This window comes from Oryctolagus cuniculus, chromosome 10, assembly GCF_964237555.1.
Source record: "Oryctolagus cuniculus chromosome 10, mOryCun1.1, whole genome shotgun sequence".
In the NCBI taxonomy this organism is placed as follows: domain Eukaryota; kingdom Metazoa; phylum Chordata; class Mammalia; order Lagomorpha; family Leporidae; genus Oryctolagus; species Oryctolagus cuniculus.
The window spans coordinates 102,054,569-102,072,074 of record NC_091441.1 but is presented as its reverse complement, the minus strand read 5'-3'; the positions used below and the strand labels follow the sequence as shown (position 1 = coordinate 102,072,074).

Here is a 17,506-nt window from a genome sequence, read left to right as displayed (position 1 = left end):
AGTCTCCCATGTGGTTGATGGGTGAAAAAGACAATGAACTCTATAGGGCCAGCACTGTGGCGTAGCGAGTAAAGCCACCGCCTGCAGTGCCAGCATCCCATACAGACACCAATTCGAGTCCCGGCTGCTCCACTTCCTATCCAGCTCTCTGCTATGGCCTGGGAAAGCAGTAGAAGATGGCCCAGGTCCTTGGGCCCCTGCACCCACGTGGGAGACCTGGAACTGCTCCTGATTCCTGGCTCCTGGCTTCGGATCAGCACAGCAGTTGCAGCCAATTGGGGAGTGAACCAGCAGATGGAAGACCTCATCTCTCTTTGCCTCTCCTTCTCTCTCTGTGTAACTCTGATTTTCAAATAAATAAATAAATCTTAAAAGAGACGAGAGAGAGAGAGAGAGAGAGAGAAAGAGAGAGAGAGAGAGAGAGAAACAATGAACTCTACAGAACACAAACACACCCTTCCCCCGGCTCAGCCTCCAATGGGAGCCCAGGGAGCCGGGAAGGAGAGCTGGTACCCCAGGTCCATCCCTGCAGCGCTGTGGGTACTCTGTGCCGCCCTGTCCTGCAGTCAGGAGACAGAGGCAGAGAGGAGCAATGGTTTGTGCAGTCTGGCCTCTCTGGCCCCATGTCCTACGGTGACCTTGCTGCTGCTCAGGGTAAATTTTTTTCCCTCGCCTGGCCTGTGGCTGGTGGGCTCAGGGAGTGAGGACGCAAAGCTGTGGGAGTGCGCTGGGCTTTAGTGGAGCTGCTGTTTGCTTGCCTGGGGGTGGAGGGTGGGGGTTGGGGCGGCCAGCCCCCGGTGAGGGTTCCTCAGTGGGTCCCCGGGGCCAGCCACACTGGGCCAGCAGCTGTCCTGCCTGCCGCCCCACCCCAGCCCCGTCCTGCCCAGGCTCGAAGCTGTCTGCAGCAGGCCCTCTGCTCCCTGCTGCCGTCTGCCTTGCTTCTTGCTATCTATGGCTCCTCCAGGCCAGAGCGCTTAGCAGCCCTGGCCCCTGAGGGTCCCCAGTTCTAAGGGCTACTCTTGCTGGGGGGGGGGACCAGGTGGCTCCCCCCGGGCAGGTCTCCCCAGCTGTCCCTGGTGATGCAGATGCCAGGCTGCCTCTCCCTGCACCCGGTGGGCAGATGAGTGATGACAAGGAAGGAGAGGCGGGAGTGAACCGGGGAGTCTCCCCACTCCCCTCCCAACTCCTCACCCCGGACCCTCTGCACCCTAGGTCACCACGGCTCAGCTTGGGTCAGCTTCAGGGAGCGGCCAGGGCCCCTGCTCAGGCTGACCTGAGTCAAGTCCCAGCCTACCCTGTCCTGCGGGGCACAGGATGCTGGTTCCTTCAGGAACCTTCCACAGCCCCTGCAGCTGGCATCTCTGGCTGCACCAAGCCCTGCTCCCCCACCCCCACCCCACCCCACCTCCCGCAGCTCTGGTGTCCAGAGTGACCAGAGCTGCCTCTGGGCAGGAAGCCAGGCCAGAAGGCCCAGGACATCCCTGAGCGCCTGTCGCCATGGCAACCTGTGCACTCTGTCCGCCCCCCAAGTCCAGTCCATTTTTCAAAGACTTCAGAATGGGAAGGGCCTGGGAGACCGGCAGAAGCCAGCCCCTCCCCTGCTCCAGGGAAGTGAGGCCCCAGTGGGGAAGGGAGGGGGCCCTGTTGACTGACGACCAGACCCCCAGCTCTGCTCCTGGCGCCCCGGGGGTCTGCAGCCAGCTCTCCCTGCACACGGCGGGCCCCCATCCTGCTGGGAGGGTGGGGGCGGGCGGCACAGGAACCCGACACCCACGATGAATAAATGATGCCCGCCTGCTCGCCAGCCCGCGCCCGGAGCTCGCCGCCGCCGTCACCGTCACCGAGAGCCACCTGCCTGGCAGGAGCATCGCCCCGGGTTCCCTCGGCCACAGCTGCGCGAGCGCCGCGAAGATGGCGCGGCTACCGCCCGGCGCGGGGCCCCTCTGGGGGCTGGGCGGCGCCGCGGCCGCGCTCGGGGTTTGCCTCGCGGGGGTCGCCGGGCAGCTGGTGGAGGTGAGGCTGGCGACGCGGAGCCGGGGACTGGGGGTGCGTGCTGGCTTTATCCCTTCCTGGAGCCCTGTGTCACCCTGCCAGGACATTTGGCCCCCACTCCCAGGGACCCTAATTTCTCGAGGGAGAGACCCACCCTCACCTGGGGGTTCCCAGTCTAATTGGGGACATACTCCCCTTGCTGCAGGCTTTCCTTTCATGGTGGCCCCTGGCTTCCTTGACCTCTAGTCTAAGAGGGGAGGGGTATGTGTAGACTGTGACCCTGGGAAGCAGCCTCTGCTCCTGACATCCCCAGACCCCGCCTGAGGGGAGGGGCATAGCCTTGGGTAAGAGGTCAGAGCACCCCAAGTCCGGTTGGCGGCAGCAGAATGAGGAGCCCTTAAGGCAGCGGCCAGGTGCAGCCCTGGGACCAAGAAGGCATGGGAGGGGCGGGGCCCAGGGAGTGGGGGCTGACCTGCGCCTGGTGATCTCGGAAATCAGTGGAAGGTTTTGGAGCAGGTGCCCCTGGTGATGAGATCTGGTCTGGAAAGGGGGGAACGAAGGGGAAGAGGGAGGAGAGCCGGGAGGAGCTGGGTGGTCAGGAAGGGCCAGGGTAGGCCATGTGCAGCCGCCCCGCCGCCTCTGCACCCCACTCCCACTGAGCCTGAGAAGAGGTGGCCATCAGATCTGGGGTACAAAGGCAGAGGGAGAAGGCCCAAGAGCCAGAGGCAGGGAGATGTGGGGACAGAGTAAGCAGGATAACAGAAACGCAGGGGCAGGCAGAGGTGCCCTGGAGAGCCCTCGAGGGAAGGGGTGGGTCCAGGGGACGGGAGGGGAGAGAAAGGACAGAGTCATGGGGACAGAGTGACACAGCCCTGGACCGAGGGGGGCCTGAGGAGGGCATGGGGACAGGCCGCCGCACCCCAGTGAAGCCTGTCCCTGCTGCTGCCGACCAGGGGGCGTGTCCAGGAGGCAGGGGCAGAATCAGGTGTCAGCTCCAGTGTCCCTGTAAGTGTAGACAGGCTGGCTGGAGCCCCGTGGAGCTGCCTGGAGGCCTCGGGTGCTGACTGGAGCTGGCCTGGGCGCAGGCAGAAGGCTGGGACAGGGGTCAAGTCCGTTGTGAGCCAGGGATTCTTCTCCCCCAGGGGATGTGAGCTCAGAATGGGAGAACTTGCCTCTGGTCCAAGACTCTCAACTGTGGGCCCTGTACGCACAAAATGTGCCCAGCCCCACACGTGCGTGCCTGACCCACGTGTTCCCCACGTGAACACATGCTGAGGACAGGAGCCTTCTTGTCAGTGTCCCCGTCAGGTGGGGTGCAGACAACGCCCCCGAGGCTTCTGGAATGACCCATTCCTCTCATAGGTGGAGAAACTGAGGTCCTGCCGCAGCTCCGCCAGGGAACCCTGCACCCACAGGAGCGCACACTGCTGGCCCCCTGCGAGTGCCCCCCCCCACGCTGGAGGGTGGTGGTCGTCAGGTGGCTTAGGAAGGGGCCCAGTCTGTGTTTAAGGACCAGGGTGAAGCATCATGGCGGGTAGGGGTGTTGAGGTAGAGGTCGTGTCTGTTTCCAGGACAGCCAGAGGGACTCCTTCATGTCCCCCCCCCCCCCCATTCAGTGAGCCAGGGACAAGGCCTTGCAGAGGTCACGCCCCTCTCTTGCTCTGGGTGTTTAACCCCTCCCTCCCCACAGCCAAACTTGCAACAGACAAGGTCATGTTCCTCTCTGGTCAGGCACAGGTCCTGCTCAGATTCCACAGGGCAGCCAGTGTCCCCTCAGGACAAGGCCACTAAAACAACAGGGAAGAGCCATGTCCCCTTTTATCTTGGGGTATGACCATGTCCCCTGGAGGCCTAGGACAGGATAGTGTCGTCTCCTACCCTGAGTCTCTCCTAGAAGCCCAGGGCAAGACCAGGTCCCCTCATACATGGGGCAGATCTGTGCCGCCTGGACGCTGGGGCAGGGTCATGTACCCTGAGTCCTGCAGAGCAGGGAGCCGGCAGTGCCCCGCTCAGGTTCACAGCAGAGCACTTCTATGTTTTGGCCTCCAGGTGTCGCTGCTGCACTGCAGGCAATTTATCTAGTCCTGACCTGATGACTGTGACTCCCAGTAGCGCAGACCACTGTGCGAGGTTACCCAGGGGAGGTCTTCACTGACTGGAGGGGCTCTGGGGCCCTGACTCCTACCTCCACTCCCAGACCCCACTGGGGAGCCAAAGGAACAAAGCCAGTCCCAATGTGGCCCTGGGCTGCCTGTGCCTCTGGCCTTGGTCCTGAGACCCCATCTACCTGCATGGGGCCCGGGGCTGGAGTGGGAGGCCCTGAGCCTGGCTGGGACTGGTCATCCAGACTTGGCTTCCCCAAGCATCAGCCACATGCCCAGTCCCAGTCCCCAGCTCTGTGGTCTGGGGCCCTGCTCTGTCCTCTCGTTCTAAATCTGGAACTTTCCGAAGTCTAGGGTGTTGGCTGTGAATGTTTAGGACGCTTGATTAGAGGAGATGCAGAGATGCTTGGCTGAGACCTGGGTCCCCCTTGGCCCAGTCCCAGCCCACTGGCCTCTGCCTCCTTGCTCACCCCCCTCTCTCCTGCCCCACAGCCCAGCACGGCTCCGCCCAAGCCCAAGCCACCCCCGCTGACCAAGGAGACAGTGGTGTTCTGGGACATGCGCCTGTGGCACGTGGTGGGCATCTTTTCCCTCTTCGTGTTGTCCATCAGTGAGTAGCTGCCCCTGCCTTCTCCGCCCCAGCACAGCGGGCGCACAGCACCCCCCGCGGGCTCCCAGCGGCGATTCCGGGCAGCGCGAGCTGGCCAGGCACCCGCAGGAGGCCCACGGTGGTTTCTGGCACCTCCTGGTCCACACAAAGTCCCCACGGAGAGCTGATGGGACAGTGGTGACCCAAAGTATTCTGCCGGGCCTGGGGAGGCAGCCACAGGGCAATTATGGTAATTACAGGGGACTCAGGAGGAGGAGGAGGACGTGTCATTTTCCCCTTCGTGCCTGGCCTCCTGATGCTTTTCCTGCAGTCGGGCCAGCTTACAGAGCCCACGCCCAAGGCCCCAGAAAGGCCGCCCTCCACCCGAGAGGCCCCAGATGCCCGGCAGATGTGGCTCCCGGGCTTCGCACCCAGCCTCGTCGGACGCCATTTCCCCGGGAATGACTCACGGCCGTCTCAATTAAAAGCAGGAGGTCGGTTCCTCTGCTGGGGTCTTCTGCGTGCAAAGTCACAGCAGAAATGAGCTCAGTCCCCTCCCCCCACCCCCACTCTTCCTCCCTGACACTGTGGGAGTCTGAGCCCGAGAAGGGGCCAGAAGTCACGTGGAATGCGTGGCAGAGGTTCCCACAGGCAGGGGTGGAGGATGGGGATGCGGGCCGTGAGTTGAGAAGAAACCCACTCCCCATGGAGGCTTCCTGGAGCGGGCCTCTCCACTACAGCCGGGAAAGGCAAGGCCGGCAGGGGTTCGGTATGAGCAGAGGCTGGGGCTACCCACTCCACACATGGTCCCAGGTAACCCCCAGCAGGCAGTTCCTGGGGGCTAACGTGCCGAGGTTCTGGCTGGAGCCTTCCTGTAGGGCAGGGCGGCCCCCACAAAGGGCCAGTCCAGATGTGAGGGCCCCAAGCCACATGTGTGACATCTGACTTGCATGTGCTTCTCCTGCCACCAGAAGTGCCCCCCGGGAAGGGAAAATAACCCCCCAGTCCATGTGAGCAGGAGGCTGCATTCTGTTCTGAGCAGAGGCCCAGAAGCAGTGTGGCGCCCTAGTGGAGGCCGCTCCCACAGGTGCCCTGGGAGGGAGACAGCAGGCAGCACCCAGAGCCGGGGCTGGCTGAGGCCGCGGCCCTTCAGGGGCCACAGCAGCAGTGCAGGGCGCAGCTCGAAGAGCAGCCCTGGGGCTCCCCAGGAGGCAGGGGTTACTGTGGCACCTCTGCCGGGCTCTGCTTGACCGGAAACCGAGGAGGAGGTGCCCACGGCCTGAGCAGACGGCTGCACAGCTGCACACCCCAGGAGGCACCCGGACATCCCCTCAAGGACCGCGGCCCACCGCTCACCTCCCATTGCACAGCCCGTCTCCCGGGACAGCACACGGCTGCTGCGTCCCAGTCTGCCTGGGCCTCTGTGGTGGCGCTGATTGCCCAGAACCCACAGGCAAAGGGGCTGGGCTGCAAGGCTGCCCCTGGGGGCCTCCTTCAGCCCAGGATCCCACGTCCCAAGCCCCCGCCTGGGTCCCGGAACTCAAGAGCAGCAAGCAGGCAGGCTGGGAGGGGCAGTGCTGGAGGGACAGTGGGGTTGAGCCTGGCCCTCACTGCCCGCAGCTGCCCGCAGGCTCCCGTTGAAGCTTCAGCCTCCATGCAGCCTGGATGGGCACGGTCCTGAGGAGATGTCTGGTGCGTGTTGGGGTGTGGGAAGGGGCTAGGGGAGGCGCCCCAAGCCAGCAGGGTAAAGGTCAGGGGCCAGTCTTGGGTCTCAGGCACACACACAGGGGTCTGGAGGAGACCAGAGTCCAGCCTTTGGGGTAAGAAAGGCATGCACGTACACCCAGACCGGTGTACACCGGGTGCACTCCCAATCCTCCCCTCGGGAGCCCAGTCCTGTTCCCGGCTCTGGCGTGGGGGCCAGTCCACTCACTCCCTCTCTTTCTCCTGAGGGCCTGGGTGAGACCAAACAGGACCACAGTATAAGACTTCAAAAATTGATGTGAAATGAAGCTACCAGATGTTTATTTTGGTGCAAAAATTTTTTGAAATCCATGCATCTTTTTATAATAATACTCATTTCCCATAATCCTTCATAAGCATGGATTTTGATTTTTTTTTTTTTGGCACCAAAATAAACTGAGCTTTTTATTTTATGTTCTGTGAGCTCTCGGAAGGACCCTGGTATTTATCTGAAGGAGTACTGCCCTGGCTGCACCAGATGAACTCAGAGGGCGCTACAGCCCAGGCTACACAGGTCTGACCCGTCCTCCCCAAAATAGCCCGTTTGTCCTGCCCGCTCCCGTCTGCCCCGGGGAGGCTGCCAGGAAGCTATGTCATCTGATTTATTATAGGAAGCAGCTCCGTCCCTTCCCCTGGGGCTGGGGTCAAGGTGGTCAGACTGTGGGGGCCTTAGAAAAGTAAACCCCGGGCCAGCCAGGTCCTGGCAGCCCTGCCCTGCCCATCAGAGGACAGGCCAACTCCACGCCTCGGCCCAACTGGCGTGGGCGCAGCAGCCCTTGGCCGGAAACCCACCGCGGGAATAACTCCGTGAGGGGAACGCCCCGGGCCGGGTCTGGGCCCTGTCACAGCAGGCTCCCTCCCAGGCCGGCAGGAATCCTCGGGGAGGCTGGGGACAGTCACGTCCGTGAGTGTCTGAGCCAGCCCGGGCCCAGCTCTCTGGAGCCTGGGGAGGAAAAACGTGGATGCCCTGGGAGCAACCCAGAAGCCTCTAGGGAGCTCCAGCACGAGTCAGGATGCAGCCCGGGGCCTCCCCTGCTGGACCCCCACCCCAGTCAAAAAGACCCTGAGGACTGGGGCTGGCTGCACGGCTCACAGGGCCAGGGCAAGATGAGAACACAAGGCCCCTTGTGTAAGCATTAAGCAGTTGTAAAAGCTGGCAGCAGAGCATTAAACCAAGCACAAACCTGTCTGCATTCAGCACCTATGCATGAAGTCAACCCTGCTCCAGAAGCTACCTGGGACCCCAGACCCAAGGATCCACGGGGGGTGGGGGGGGCACTCAGAAGAGGATGGAGGTAGGCCAGAAGTTTGGGTGTCATCTCTCCAATGTCCGAGGCCTGCCCAGACTGCTTCCCAGAGACCAAGCCTGCCCAATCGTCCCTCCAGTTATCACCCTGTGCTGTGTCTTCAACTGCCGTGTGCCACGGACCCGGAAGGAGATCGAAGCCCGGTACCTGCAGCGGAAGGCAGCCAAGATGTACACAGACAAGCTGGAGACCGTGCCACCCCTCAATGAGCTCACGGAGATCCCGGGAGGTGAGCAGACCCTGGCCAGCCCCAGCCACTCTCCGCGCTGCCGAGCCAGCCAGTTTCCTTGGCCCTGCTGCCTGCAGTCAGCCTGCTCTCAGGCTCAGAGAGGGGAGCTGCCCAGGCCCAGGAGACCAGAGCTCAGGGATTGATCGGAGTGAGGATAACACAACAGGAGTCCACTCTCAGTGGGACAGGCAGGCGGGACCTGGGCAGGAAAGGGCAGGCCCCTGGAGGCTGCTGGGCCCTGGTCTCACGGCCTCTTCCCCTCCCCACAGAGGAGAAAAAGAAGAAGAAGAAAGAGGACAGTGTGGACACAGTGGCCATCAAGGTAGAAGAGGACGAGAAGAATGAGGCCAAGAAGAAGAAAGGGGAGAAATGAGGAGCACGCCCTGCAGGCAGCAGCTGGGGCTCGCAGGCCCTGGAGCTCGAGTCCGGGGACTTGGACTCAGCTCATGCGAGAACCGAGGGCGGTGGCCAGAGGGGAAAGCAGAGGCCCACAGCCAGCAGGTGCCTGCTGGATCCCACTGCTCCTATGCCCTCCCTGTGGGCACTGTGCTCAGCACAGGTGGCCTGGGCCACCCTGCAGATGCAGAGCAGCCGCACACTGCGCTCCCTGCCCACGTGTGCCTCGGCCCCACCCACTCCTCAAAGGACAGCAGTGGCCGTGGCTGTGTGGGATTCTGAATTGAACGGTGGGGGTGAGGCCGCCCTCAGCCTAGCTGTGAAGAGGGAGAGAGGGAAGTGGGAAGAGGGGGACACTGGGAGAGCAGGAGGGCTCAGATTGGGCCAGGCAGCCGCTGTGAGGGGCGGGAGACTGCCCTACTCTTGGCAGGGGGCGGAAAAGGGTTCCAGACCAGAGGAGTGAGCAGAGGGCTGAGACGGGTGGACCTGAGGCAGCAGGGAAAAGAGCAGGGAAGAGACCCCTGGCTGCTGGGGTGCATCGGGGATATCTGAGAAGCCACGGGGACCCGCAGCTGTGCTGGTAGCCCTTTCGACGCCTGCTGGGCTCACGGCAGGGAGTGGGTTCCACCAGCCTTCCACCTGCTGAATAAAACAGCGTACAGCTCCCTTCTGCCCACTCCCTGCCCACCACCTGCAAGGAGCTTCTTCCAGCCAAAGCCAAAGGCCCCAACGTCAGCGGGGCCTGAATGCTAGTAGAGAGGAGATGCTGAGAGGCGCTTCCAGAAGGCCTGGAGCAGAACGTCACAGAGGTGCTCAGAGGAGGAGAGGCGGCCAGGAGCCTGCTGGGACACAGCCCTGAGTGCAGGGGAGGGGAGGGCCTTCACTCACTCTCATACACACACACACACACACACACAGGTGCCCTTACATAACCACACATACATACACACGTGCATGTTACATATACACACTTTCACACAATCACACACATGTACTCACAGTCACATACACTCACATAGTGACACAGAAACACACAGGTGTATTCACACACGCACTCTCACATACACACTGACATACGTACATACACACACTCACACACACACACACAGTCCCTGGGGTGTTGATGCGGTAGGCGGCCGAGCGATGACGTTCCCTCCCTGGCTCATCTCCCAGCATGAATTAGGTGAACCCGAGACAGAAGCAGCCGCAGCCCCTGGCTCCCCTGAGGCAGACCTCAGGCCTATGGAGGACAGCTGCCTGCTGCTCCCTCGGCTGCCCCAGGCCTTTGTGCCTTTGTGCCTTTGTGCCCAGGGCTGGGAACTCAGAACCGAGTCACACGGGTGCCTGGCCTGGACCCAGATCACAACACAGGGACGGATGCCCAGGCTGACGTGAAAAGGAGCAGAGGATCTGAGAGGCCAAGACACACAAGGTTGCCCACGGAAGCAGCTGGTTCTCCAGCACCTCTGCCCACTAAGTCCCGCCTGTGGGCTTCTCATACCACAGCCACTCTACCCATTCAGGCTCAAACCCTCCTGTGTGGCCAGACAGAGACAGCGCATGTCCAGAGGGGCAGGGGCCACTTAGGGTCACACAAGACAATGGAGGGGCAGTCCAGTCCTGGGCTCCATCCACCTCCAGCCCCCTGCCCTGTGGCCTCCACTAACCCTTGGTGGGCTGGTGTGGCTGCTGACAGCAGGGATCCTGCCTGGCCTCAGTGGGCACCTGCCCTGGGCTCCAGGCAAGAGCAAAACTAGAGGGTCAAGGTGCCTTACAGCTCTTCGGAGTAACAGGAGGTGTGTCCCAGCCCCTGGCCAGGAGGTAGCCAAAGTCCAGGACAGCCTGACTCCTACTCCCCTCCCAGGCAGTCAGAGCTTCACTCCGCCCCAGCCTCAGGTTGCATCCTGGCAGTACTTTCCAGACCCTCCATCATCTGACCCCAATGTCCCGCTGTCCCACAGTAGCCAACCCGAGTCTTTTCATGGACATAGATCTTAGGGGCCCTGCATTTTTTTTTTTTTTTTGACAGGCAGAGTGGACAGTGAGAGAGAGAGAGAAAGAGAGAGAGAGAGAGAGAAAGGTCTTCCTTTTGCCATTGGTTCACCCTCCAATGGCTGCCACGGCCGGCGCACCGCGCTGATCCAAAGCCAGGAGCCAGGTGCCTCTCCAGGTCTCCCACGCGGGTGCAGGGCCCAAGCACCCAGGCCATCCTCCACTGCACTCCTGGGCCACAGCAGAGAGCTGGCCTGGAAGAGGGGCAACTGGGACAGAATCTGGTGCCCTGACCAGGACTAGAACCCGGTATGCCGGTGCTGCAGGTAGAGGATTAGCCTACTGAGCTGCGGCGCCAGCCAGGGGCCCTGCACTCTTCAGCAGTCCCCCACACCCTCACCATCCAGATCACTTGCCTCCCCCCTACAGCAGACCCAGACAGCGCAGGCCTCCCAGGCCTGGGGAAGAAGTGAGGCGTGAGAAAGGGAAGCATTTAATTGAGTGCCTAGTTTCCGCCCTGACCCACAGGGCTCTGAGAGCTGCACCTGCAGCACCCCGGGCAGAGGGCAAGGAGGGGCCTGGGGGGGGGGCGTGCCCAGGGACAGCATGCAGAGTGTCACACAGCAGTGAGGAGCCCAAGGGGTAGCACCAGGGCCAGGAGCAGGGCCCTGGAGGGGGCTGGCGGGCCCTGGGGCTGCAGGTTGTTGAGGGTGTCCCAGATCCACTGATGGTATGAGGAGACTTGCATGTAGATGGGCGGGGCCTGTCTCTTCTCACAGCCTGCACCCCAGCTCGCCATCCCCAGCAGGTACCATGCACCCCCCGAAAGGCAGACCAAGGGCTCGCCAGTTTCCTCCTGCGGGGACCCGTTGGAGATACAAGGGGTCAGAGCCCAGGTGAGGCCTGTCGGGGAGGGGACTCAGCCCGAGGCACCCCCCACACCAGATCCTCCCCAGGGTCCCCTAGGGTCCTCACGGCTGAGAGGTGCTCCAGACCCAGGGCTGCTCCGTCTCCCACGTCTTCAGTGCCCACCGCCCAGCCCCACCTGCCAGGTGCCGTTGGAGGAGGGTGAGCAGGGCGAGCACTCACGTAGCAGAACTCCTCCCTGCTGGTGTCCTCTGCACACAGCATCTGGGGGTTGACGATCCGAACCAGCTTGGGCGTCCTGGAGAACTTGTGGTAGAAGCTGTCACAGTCCTTGGTGCTCAGGACGGTGACTTCCTTCTCCTGAATGGTCCGGAACTGGGGCCACGTGCCTGTGAGACAGGGGCTCCTGCTCAGGCCTGGCCTCACCGCCGCCCACCGCCACTGTCCTGTCAGCAGCCTTGTCCCCTGCCCCCAGCCCCTCACCAGCCTCTTGGACGTGTCACCAGCAGCATAGAGCCCTCCTTGGGCACTGCCCCCACAGCCTGGCTTTCCTGGACCTGGTCTCCCCTCCTGCAGAGTCCAGCCCACTGGGTCCCCCACATCTCCCCACACCCCTTCGGCATCCCTCTCAGTGCCTGGCCAGCCTCCCTCAGGCCTCATCCCTCCTGTTCTTCAAGCCCTCTGAAAAGGCCTCCCCGCACCCCACCTCTCCCAGAACCCCCTCCATGGAGCCAGGTGTGGGCCCTACCCCTGCCCTACCCCAAGGGTCTCTGTCACTAGCCTGAGCTCCTGGGAGACAGTGACTCCTGACCACTCCTGGCTACTCCCAGGAGATGGCACCGTCACCCCCATTCCTCCCAGGGTGTTCCCTGAAGGAGGTGGGCATTCCAAGGCCCAGCAGGAAGCAGAGCCCTGGATGGGCCTGTTCCTGAACTGCAATGGCAGGAGACTGAGGACCCCCGAGGGAGTCGAGGACCCCAGGATGCCCTGCGTGACTCCCACCACCGGGTCTGCCGGGGGCATCACACAGACGCAGACCTGCTCCCCTGGCTTGGCTTGGCTCCAGGTGCGGGGTGACCGGCATTACTCTCACCCTCTCTGCCTTTGAGGCAGTTCTGCTTAGACACCTTGGCCTGGGCCAGGGGAGTTGGGGGTGGGGAGGGGAGCCAAGGCAATCAGGGTCCCCGAGGCCCAGGTGGCCTGGATGTGTTCACTGCTGAGACCCTTGAGGGAAGGGGACTCCAGGGATGAGTGTGACAGGAGCATCAGCACTGCCTGCCTGTGGGGGCCCCGGCCCCTCTCACAGCACCCGCCCCAGGCTGGGACGCCCCAGGCTGGGAGGCTGGGACTCACCATCAGCCTTGGAGAGCCCCCAGCCCGTCACAGTGCACACGGTCTGTTCCTTCACCGTGAAGTCCGGGCCGGGCAGGCAGATGGGCCAGACGTACTTGCTATACCGGGACACCTGCTGCAGCTCAAGGAGGCCAATGTCATTGGCGTGGCCGATCCAGGACCAGTAACGCTGGGCTCGGAACCTGCTGTTCACGATGACTTGGAGCACCGAGACTTCGGAGGTAGAGTTCGCCTCCCGGTCCAACCACGGGCTCCCCATCTTGACTGTGTAGTGAACATTGCTCCTGGGGAGCCCCAGGGGCGTCCGCTGTCAGCTCCAGCCCTGCCCCTTGCCCCTCTGCTGCCCCCCGCCCCCGGCCACCACATCCAGGCAGGCACCCACTGCTCCAGGGCCCTGAGTACAACAGCAGCTTACTGAGACAGCCTGGGGCACAGAGAAGCACACGCCCTGCTCAGGGCTGCACCGCTGGGGAGTGGCAGGGCTGAGCTGCGAAGCCAGTGTCCCCCGGCTCCCAGCTCTGCACTCTCGCCAGCCCCCTGTGCTGCTCCTTGGCAGGTGCCAGAGGCCTTAGGAATCGCACATGGCCTGGTTCCCAAACCACCTTTCTCAGCACATCCCTGGCGTTCCTGTGTGCCCCTGAGGCCGGCACGCCCGTCAGGCCGGCACCCACTCTGATCGGATCCCCAGGCGCACCTGTCGTCAGCCTGAGTGGAATCACTCAACCCCTCTGCCCTGGTGCCAGGTTGGGCTGGCTCACACGCCTGCCAATCACTTGACTGAAGGAAAAGGGGAACGAGGCAGCGGAAGCCACGGGGCTGGAAGGAAACAGCAGGGTCTGCTCCTGCGGCCCTGTGGCCGGCCTGCGGGCTGCTGCATGGGACCAAGGGGCCAGAGGAGGGAGCAAAAGGGCGGGCAGCAGTGCTTCCAGGACTGCCCCCCAGAAGGTTTCTGTGGGACACAGCCCCCACTTGCTCCCGGCAGCGAGAGGCTGAGGCTGGGACAGTGGGCTCTGCAGAGGGCACAGCTGCCGCCGCTGGACCAGCTGAGCAGAGGGACCGGGCCCCTGGTGCTCCGAATGCCTCTCCCCACCCTACCTGGGCCCCCACTCACTCGGTCAGGCAGTGGGCCACGGTCAGCACCCACCGGTAGGAAATGAGGGTACCGGCACAAATGTGTATGCCATTGGCTCGCACACTGACCATCCACGGCCAGCGCCGAGCCATGGCCTCCGGGTCTCTGAGGGTGGGGTCCCGCTCCTTAGAGAAGCCGCAGGCTGAGGAGGAAGACAAGCGCCGAGTGAGGGCTCAGTCCCTGTCTGTCCCGTGTCCTCCGCCTGGCCCCCCACCTCTCCACAGCTCTCCTGCTCCGCTCAGCAGCTGTGCATGTGTGGACGGGGGTCACCGAGCCCAGAAAGACCTCGACACTGCCCAGGTATCCCTCTCCCTGGCCCCACAGCCCAGGCTGGAGACCCCCGGTGGGGCCTTCATCCACCCAGCAACCTCGGCTCCTGCTGACCCCTCATCTGTGTCTCCATCTAGACCCACCCTCAGTGTCCCTACTTCAGGCAAGGCAGGCCCCTCTCCTGGCCCCGGTGACTCAGCAAGAGAAAGGTGAGCGATGTGCATGAGCAGGCGTGGCCTGAGCAGGAGACCCCAGTGGCAGTGGCCACATGAGCTTCTTCACCCTATCTGTCCTCAGGGAGATACAGATTCTTTATTTTTATTTATCTGAAAGGCAGAGTGAGCATGCAGGAGATGTATCAGAAGATCTTCCATTTACTGCTTCACCCTGCTAAAGCCCCTAACAGCCAGGGGCCAGGAATTCCATCTGGGTCTCCCTTGTGGATGGTAGGAACCCAAGTACCTGGGCCATCATGCGCTGCCTCCCAGGCTCACTAGCAGGAAGCTGAATCAGAAGCAGGGCAGGGGCTGGCGTTGTGGCACAGTAAGTTAATTCTCTGCCTGAAGCGCTGGCATCCCATAAATACACCAGTTCTAGTCCCGGCTGCTCCTCTTTCGATCCAGCTCTCTGCTGTGGCCTGGGAAGGCAGTCAGATGGCCCAAGCACTTGGGCCCCTGCATCCACATGGGAGACCCGGAGGAAGCTCCAGGCTCCTGGCTTTAAATAGGCCCAGCTCTAGCCATTGTGGCCATTTGGGGAGTGAACCAGTGGATGGAAGACCTTTCTTTCTGTCTCTCCCTCTCACTGTATGAAATTCTACCTCTCAAATAAATAAATAAAATCCTAAAAAAAAAAAAAATAAATAAATGAACAGAAGCAGAATAGCTGGCACTCAAAGTAGGTACTCCACTATGGGGTGTGCGGGTGCGTGCATTGCGAGTGGCTGCTTGGCCCGTTGCCACACTCCCATCCCTAGATTTAAATTTCTGTGAGGCTCTGCTCCATGCCACCTGCCTGGTCTACTCTGTGACACCAAGTGGGGGAAGGGCAGATTACTGCCCAGACCCACGCCCACTGCTGGTGGGAGCCTTACTTGCTGGAGCCAGTTAGGCAAACAGCTTTTAACGAAGACACGTACTCTGGACATCCCAGTAGTCCCACTCCTAGGTGTTCTGCAAGCCAACTGGGGATGGGAAATCAACGTCAGGATGCCAGGAGCAGGATTTTCAGAGCAAACACGGGAAAGAGAGATTCAACAGGGACAGTGCAGGGAGAAGTCCTGTGGCAGTGAAGTCAGGGGCACCGACCCTGGGGGGCAGCAGGTGATGGCTCACACACTTGGGTCCCCACCACTCCACGGGAGGCCTGGGTTGAGTTCTGGGCTCCTGGCTTTGGCCTTTGGGACAATAAGTGTTTCCAACACGGCCTTCAGTCAAAGACCGTAGCTCAAGGGTCTCTCTTCCCTGCTTGTCCCGGAGACCCCTAGGCGAAGGCTCAGACCACTGTGCTGCCGGGGTAGGGGTGATGGGAGTTGGACCCTGACCCTGGTCAGGTGCAGACTGGGTCAGAGCCTGGAGCAAGGGGAGAGGCCAGTGGCCCCACAGTCAGCCCAGGGACAGGAAGCCCACTCCTCTGCTTTTCCTGCCCCTATGTCACCAGCAGGGGAGCTCTGACTCTACAGGCCAGACCAGGCCGTGGCCCACAGCAAGTGGGTAAACACTAGGACCAGGCCGTGGCCCACAGCAAGTGGGTAAACACTAGGACCAGGCCGTGGCCCACAGCAAGTGGGTAAACACTAGGACCAGGCCGTGGCCCACAGCAAGTGGGTAAACACTAGGAGAAGAGGAAAAGTCCTGGGGCCGGCGCTGTGGCATAGCAGGTAAAGCAGCTGCATGCAGTGCCGGCATCCCATATGGACACCGGTTTGAGTCCCAGCTGCTCCACTTCTGATCCAGCTCTCTGCTATGGCCTGGGAAAGCAGTGGAAGATGGCTCAAGTCCTTGGGGCCCTGCACCCACGTGGGAGACCTGGAGGAAGCTCCTGACTCCTGGCTTCAGATGGGTGCAGCTCCAGCTGCTGCAGCAAATTGGGGTGTGAACCAGCAGATGGAGGACCTCTCTCTGCCTCTCCTTCTCTCTCTGTGTAACTCTTTCAAATAAATAAAATATACCTTCTGCCCCCACTCCTCCTGCCCCTTCTTCCCCAGGCTCTTCTGCCCGCATAGATCCAAAGGCCTGAAAACCCCCCAGCACTCTCCTCGCCCCCGTGGACACCCCGGTACTCACAGGGTACTCCCTGAATCGGAGTCACAGGCACGGCCGGGGGGATCGGGGCCTGCCGGGGAGCTCGGGGCCCGCAGGGGTCGTCCTGGGCAGCAGCCGCAGACACTCTCCCTGAGGCATCGCCCGTGCCCAAGCACCCTGCAGAAGGACACAGGGTGAGGGGCGGCCGGACGCAAGCCCGCGTCGGGGGGCGGAGGGCGGGGCTCACCTGGGGGTCTCTGCAGCAGCAGCAGGAGCAGCAGTAACAAAAGCAGAAGGGCGTGGACACGGCACGGGGCAGACGTCCAGGGCTCCATCCCGGGAGAGCAGCGACTGCGCCGCCCAGCTCCTTCCGCCGGGGCGCTCCTGGTGACCGTCCCAATGATGGCGCCCCCCACGGGCTGCCCGCCGAGGCCTCCGGGCGAGTAGGTGATGGCGCTCCTGTGCCCGGCCCGCGCGGGCGCCCCCTGGCGACCCCCTTCCACGGCGCTGCGGAGGTCTGCGGTCGAGGCCACGCCCAGCGACCGTACTCCTTCCCTGCAGGATTCCGGCCTCTCTCACCCCACCCTCGGCCAGCACCCAGGTCTCTCCGGCACTGCGGCCCACTGCCCTGGACTCGTCGCTGCTGTCCCCTCTCCTGCAGTGCAGGGAACCCAAAGCCCTGGGCTGGCGTCCGAGCGCAGCGCAGCCCCACCTTGCCAGCCCAGAAAGCGCAGGGGCCCTCGCCCAGGGCACTGAGATGAAGCAGGTTAACGCATGGTAAAGAATGATTCCTGCGTCAGTAAGCAACAACCCCCCACCCCATGTCCCCCACCCCCACCCCTACACAGCTCCTGCGTCCCCGATGCCCCTGCCTGTGGAAATGTGAGGCCGCCGGGAGAGCGACGCGCCCCTCCCCCCCCCCCCCCCCCCCCCCCGCCGCGGGGGACCTCGGCCACTCAGCGTGTTGGACTTCGGGGGACTTCGGGATGTTCAGTGACACAAATGGGTAACAGCCTTTAAAGCGTGTGCGGAGGGGCAGGCTCACGTGGTTCAGGCACCCACATGCCTCGGCTCCCTGGGAGGTGACTGGGTCCCTGCCACCCACGTGGGGGATCTGCATTGAGAAGCTCCAGGCTTCAGCCAGTCCCACTCCTGGCGATCGCGGGCATTTGGGTAGCGCACCAGCAGATGGGAATGTGTGCTTGTTCTCCCACTCCCTCTCTCTGCTACTTGATCTGTTTTTTAAAGTCATTTGGGGAATCCTGCAAAATCTGGTTCAAAGCTGTTGGAA

The 17,506-nt window shown here is 62.4% G+C and overlaps 2 protein-coding genes across 3 annotated transcripts; one reads left to right on the top strand and one right to left on the bottom strand.

Annotated features, from left to right (window-relative positions):
- Positions 1-1,529: 1,529 nt before the first annotated feature.
- Positions 1,530-9,024, top strand: TMIE (transmembrane inner ear). Its single transcript, XM_002713315.5, has 4 exons — positions 1,530-2,013; positions 4,587-4,704; positions 7,813-7,962; positions 8,232-9,024. Exons 1-4 carry the CDS (start codon positions 1,912-1,914, stop codon positions 8,333-8,335), a joined length of 474 nt encoding a protein of 157 aa, XP_002713361.3. The 5' UTR covers positions 1,530-1,911; the 3' UTR covers positions 8,336-9,024.
- Positions 8,693-17,020, bottom strand: LOC100349241 (serine protease 50). Of its 2 annotated transcripts, none has more exons than XM_051852713.2 (6): positions 16,463-17,020; positions 16,258-16,392; positions 13,682-13,844; positions 12,571-12,854; positions 11,440-11,606; positions 8,693-11,206 (listed from the first exon to the last, which is right to left on the bottom strand). In XM_051852713.2, exons 1-6 carry the CDS (start codon positions 16,548-16,550, stop codon positions 10,967-10,969), a joined length of 1,077 nt encoding a protein of 358 aa, XP_051708673.2. In that variant the 5' UTR covers positions 16,551-17,020; the 3' UTR covers positions 8,693-10,966. The 2 variants fall into 2 exon arrangements, with proteins under 2 accessions (XP_051708673.2, XP_069906081.1); XM_070049980.1 differs by having other exon boundaries at positions 13,715-13,844.
- Positions 17,021-17,506: the final 486 nt, after the last annotated feature.

What these genes read in the sequence shown, in the direction of transcription:
- LOC100349241 (XM_051852713.2), bottom strand. Translation starts at nt 16,550, where the DNA reads ATGGAGCCCTGGACGTCTGCCCCGTGCCGTGTCCACGCCCTTCTGCTT. An exon ending in TCCGATTCAGGGAGTACCCT is followed by an intron (nt 13,845 to 16,257) that starts GTGAGTACCGGG and finishes CTTCCTCCTCAG; the next exon opens with CCTGCGGCTTCTCTAAGGAG. An exon ending in GCAGGGAGGAGTTCTGCTAC is followed by an intron (nt 11,207 to 11,439) that starts GTGAGTGCTCGC and finishes GGGTCCCCGCAG; the next exon opens with GAGGAAACTGGCGAGCCCTT.
- TMIE (XM_002713315.5), top strand. Translation starts at nt 1,912, where the DNA reads ATGGCGCGGCTACCGCCCGGCGCGGGGCCCCTCTGGGGGCTGGGCGGC. An exon ending in TCGCCGGGCAGCTGGTGGAG is followed by an intron (nt 2,014 to 4,586) that starts GTGAGGCTGGCG and finishes CCTGCCCCACAG; the next exon opens with CCCAGCACGGCTCCGCCCAA. An exon ending in CCTCTTCGTGTTGTCCATCA is followed by an intron (nt 4,705 to 7,812) that starts GTGAGTAGCTGC and finishes TCGTCCCTCCAG; the next exon opens with TTATCACCCTGTGCTGTGTC.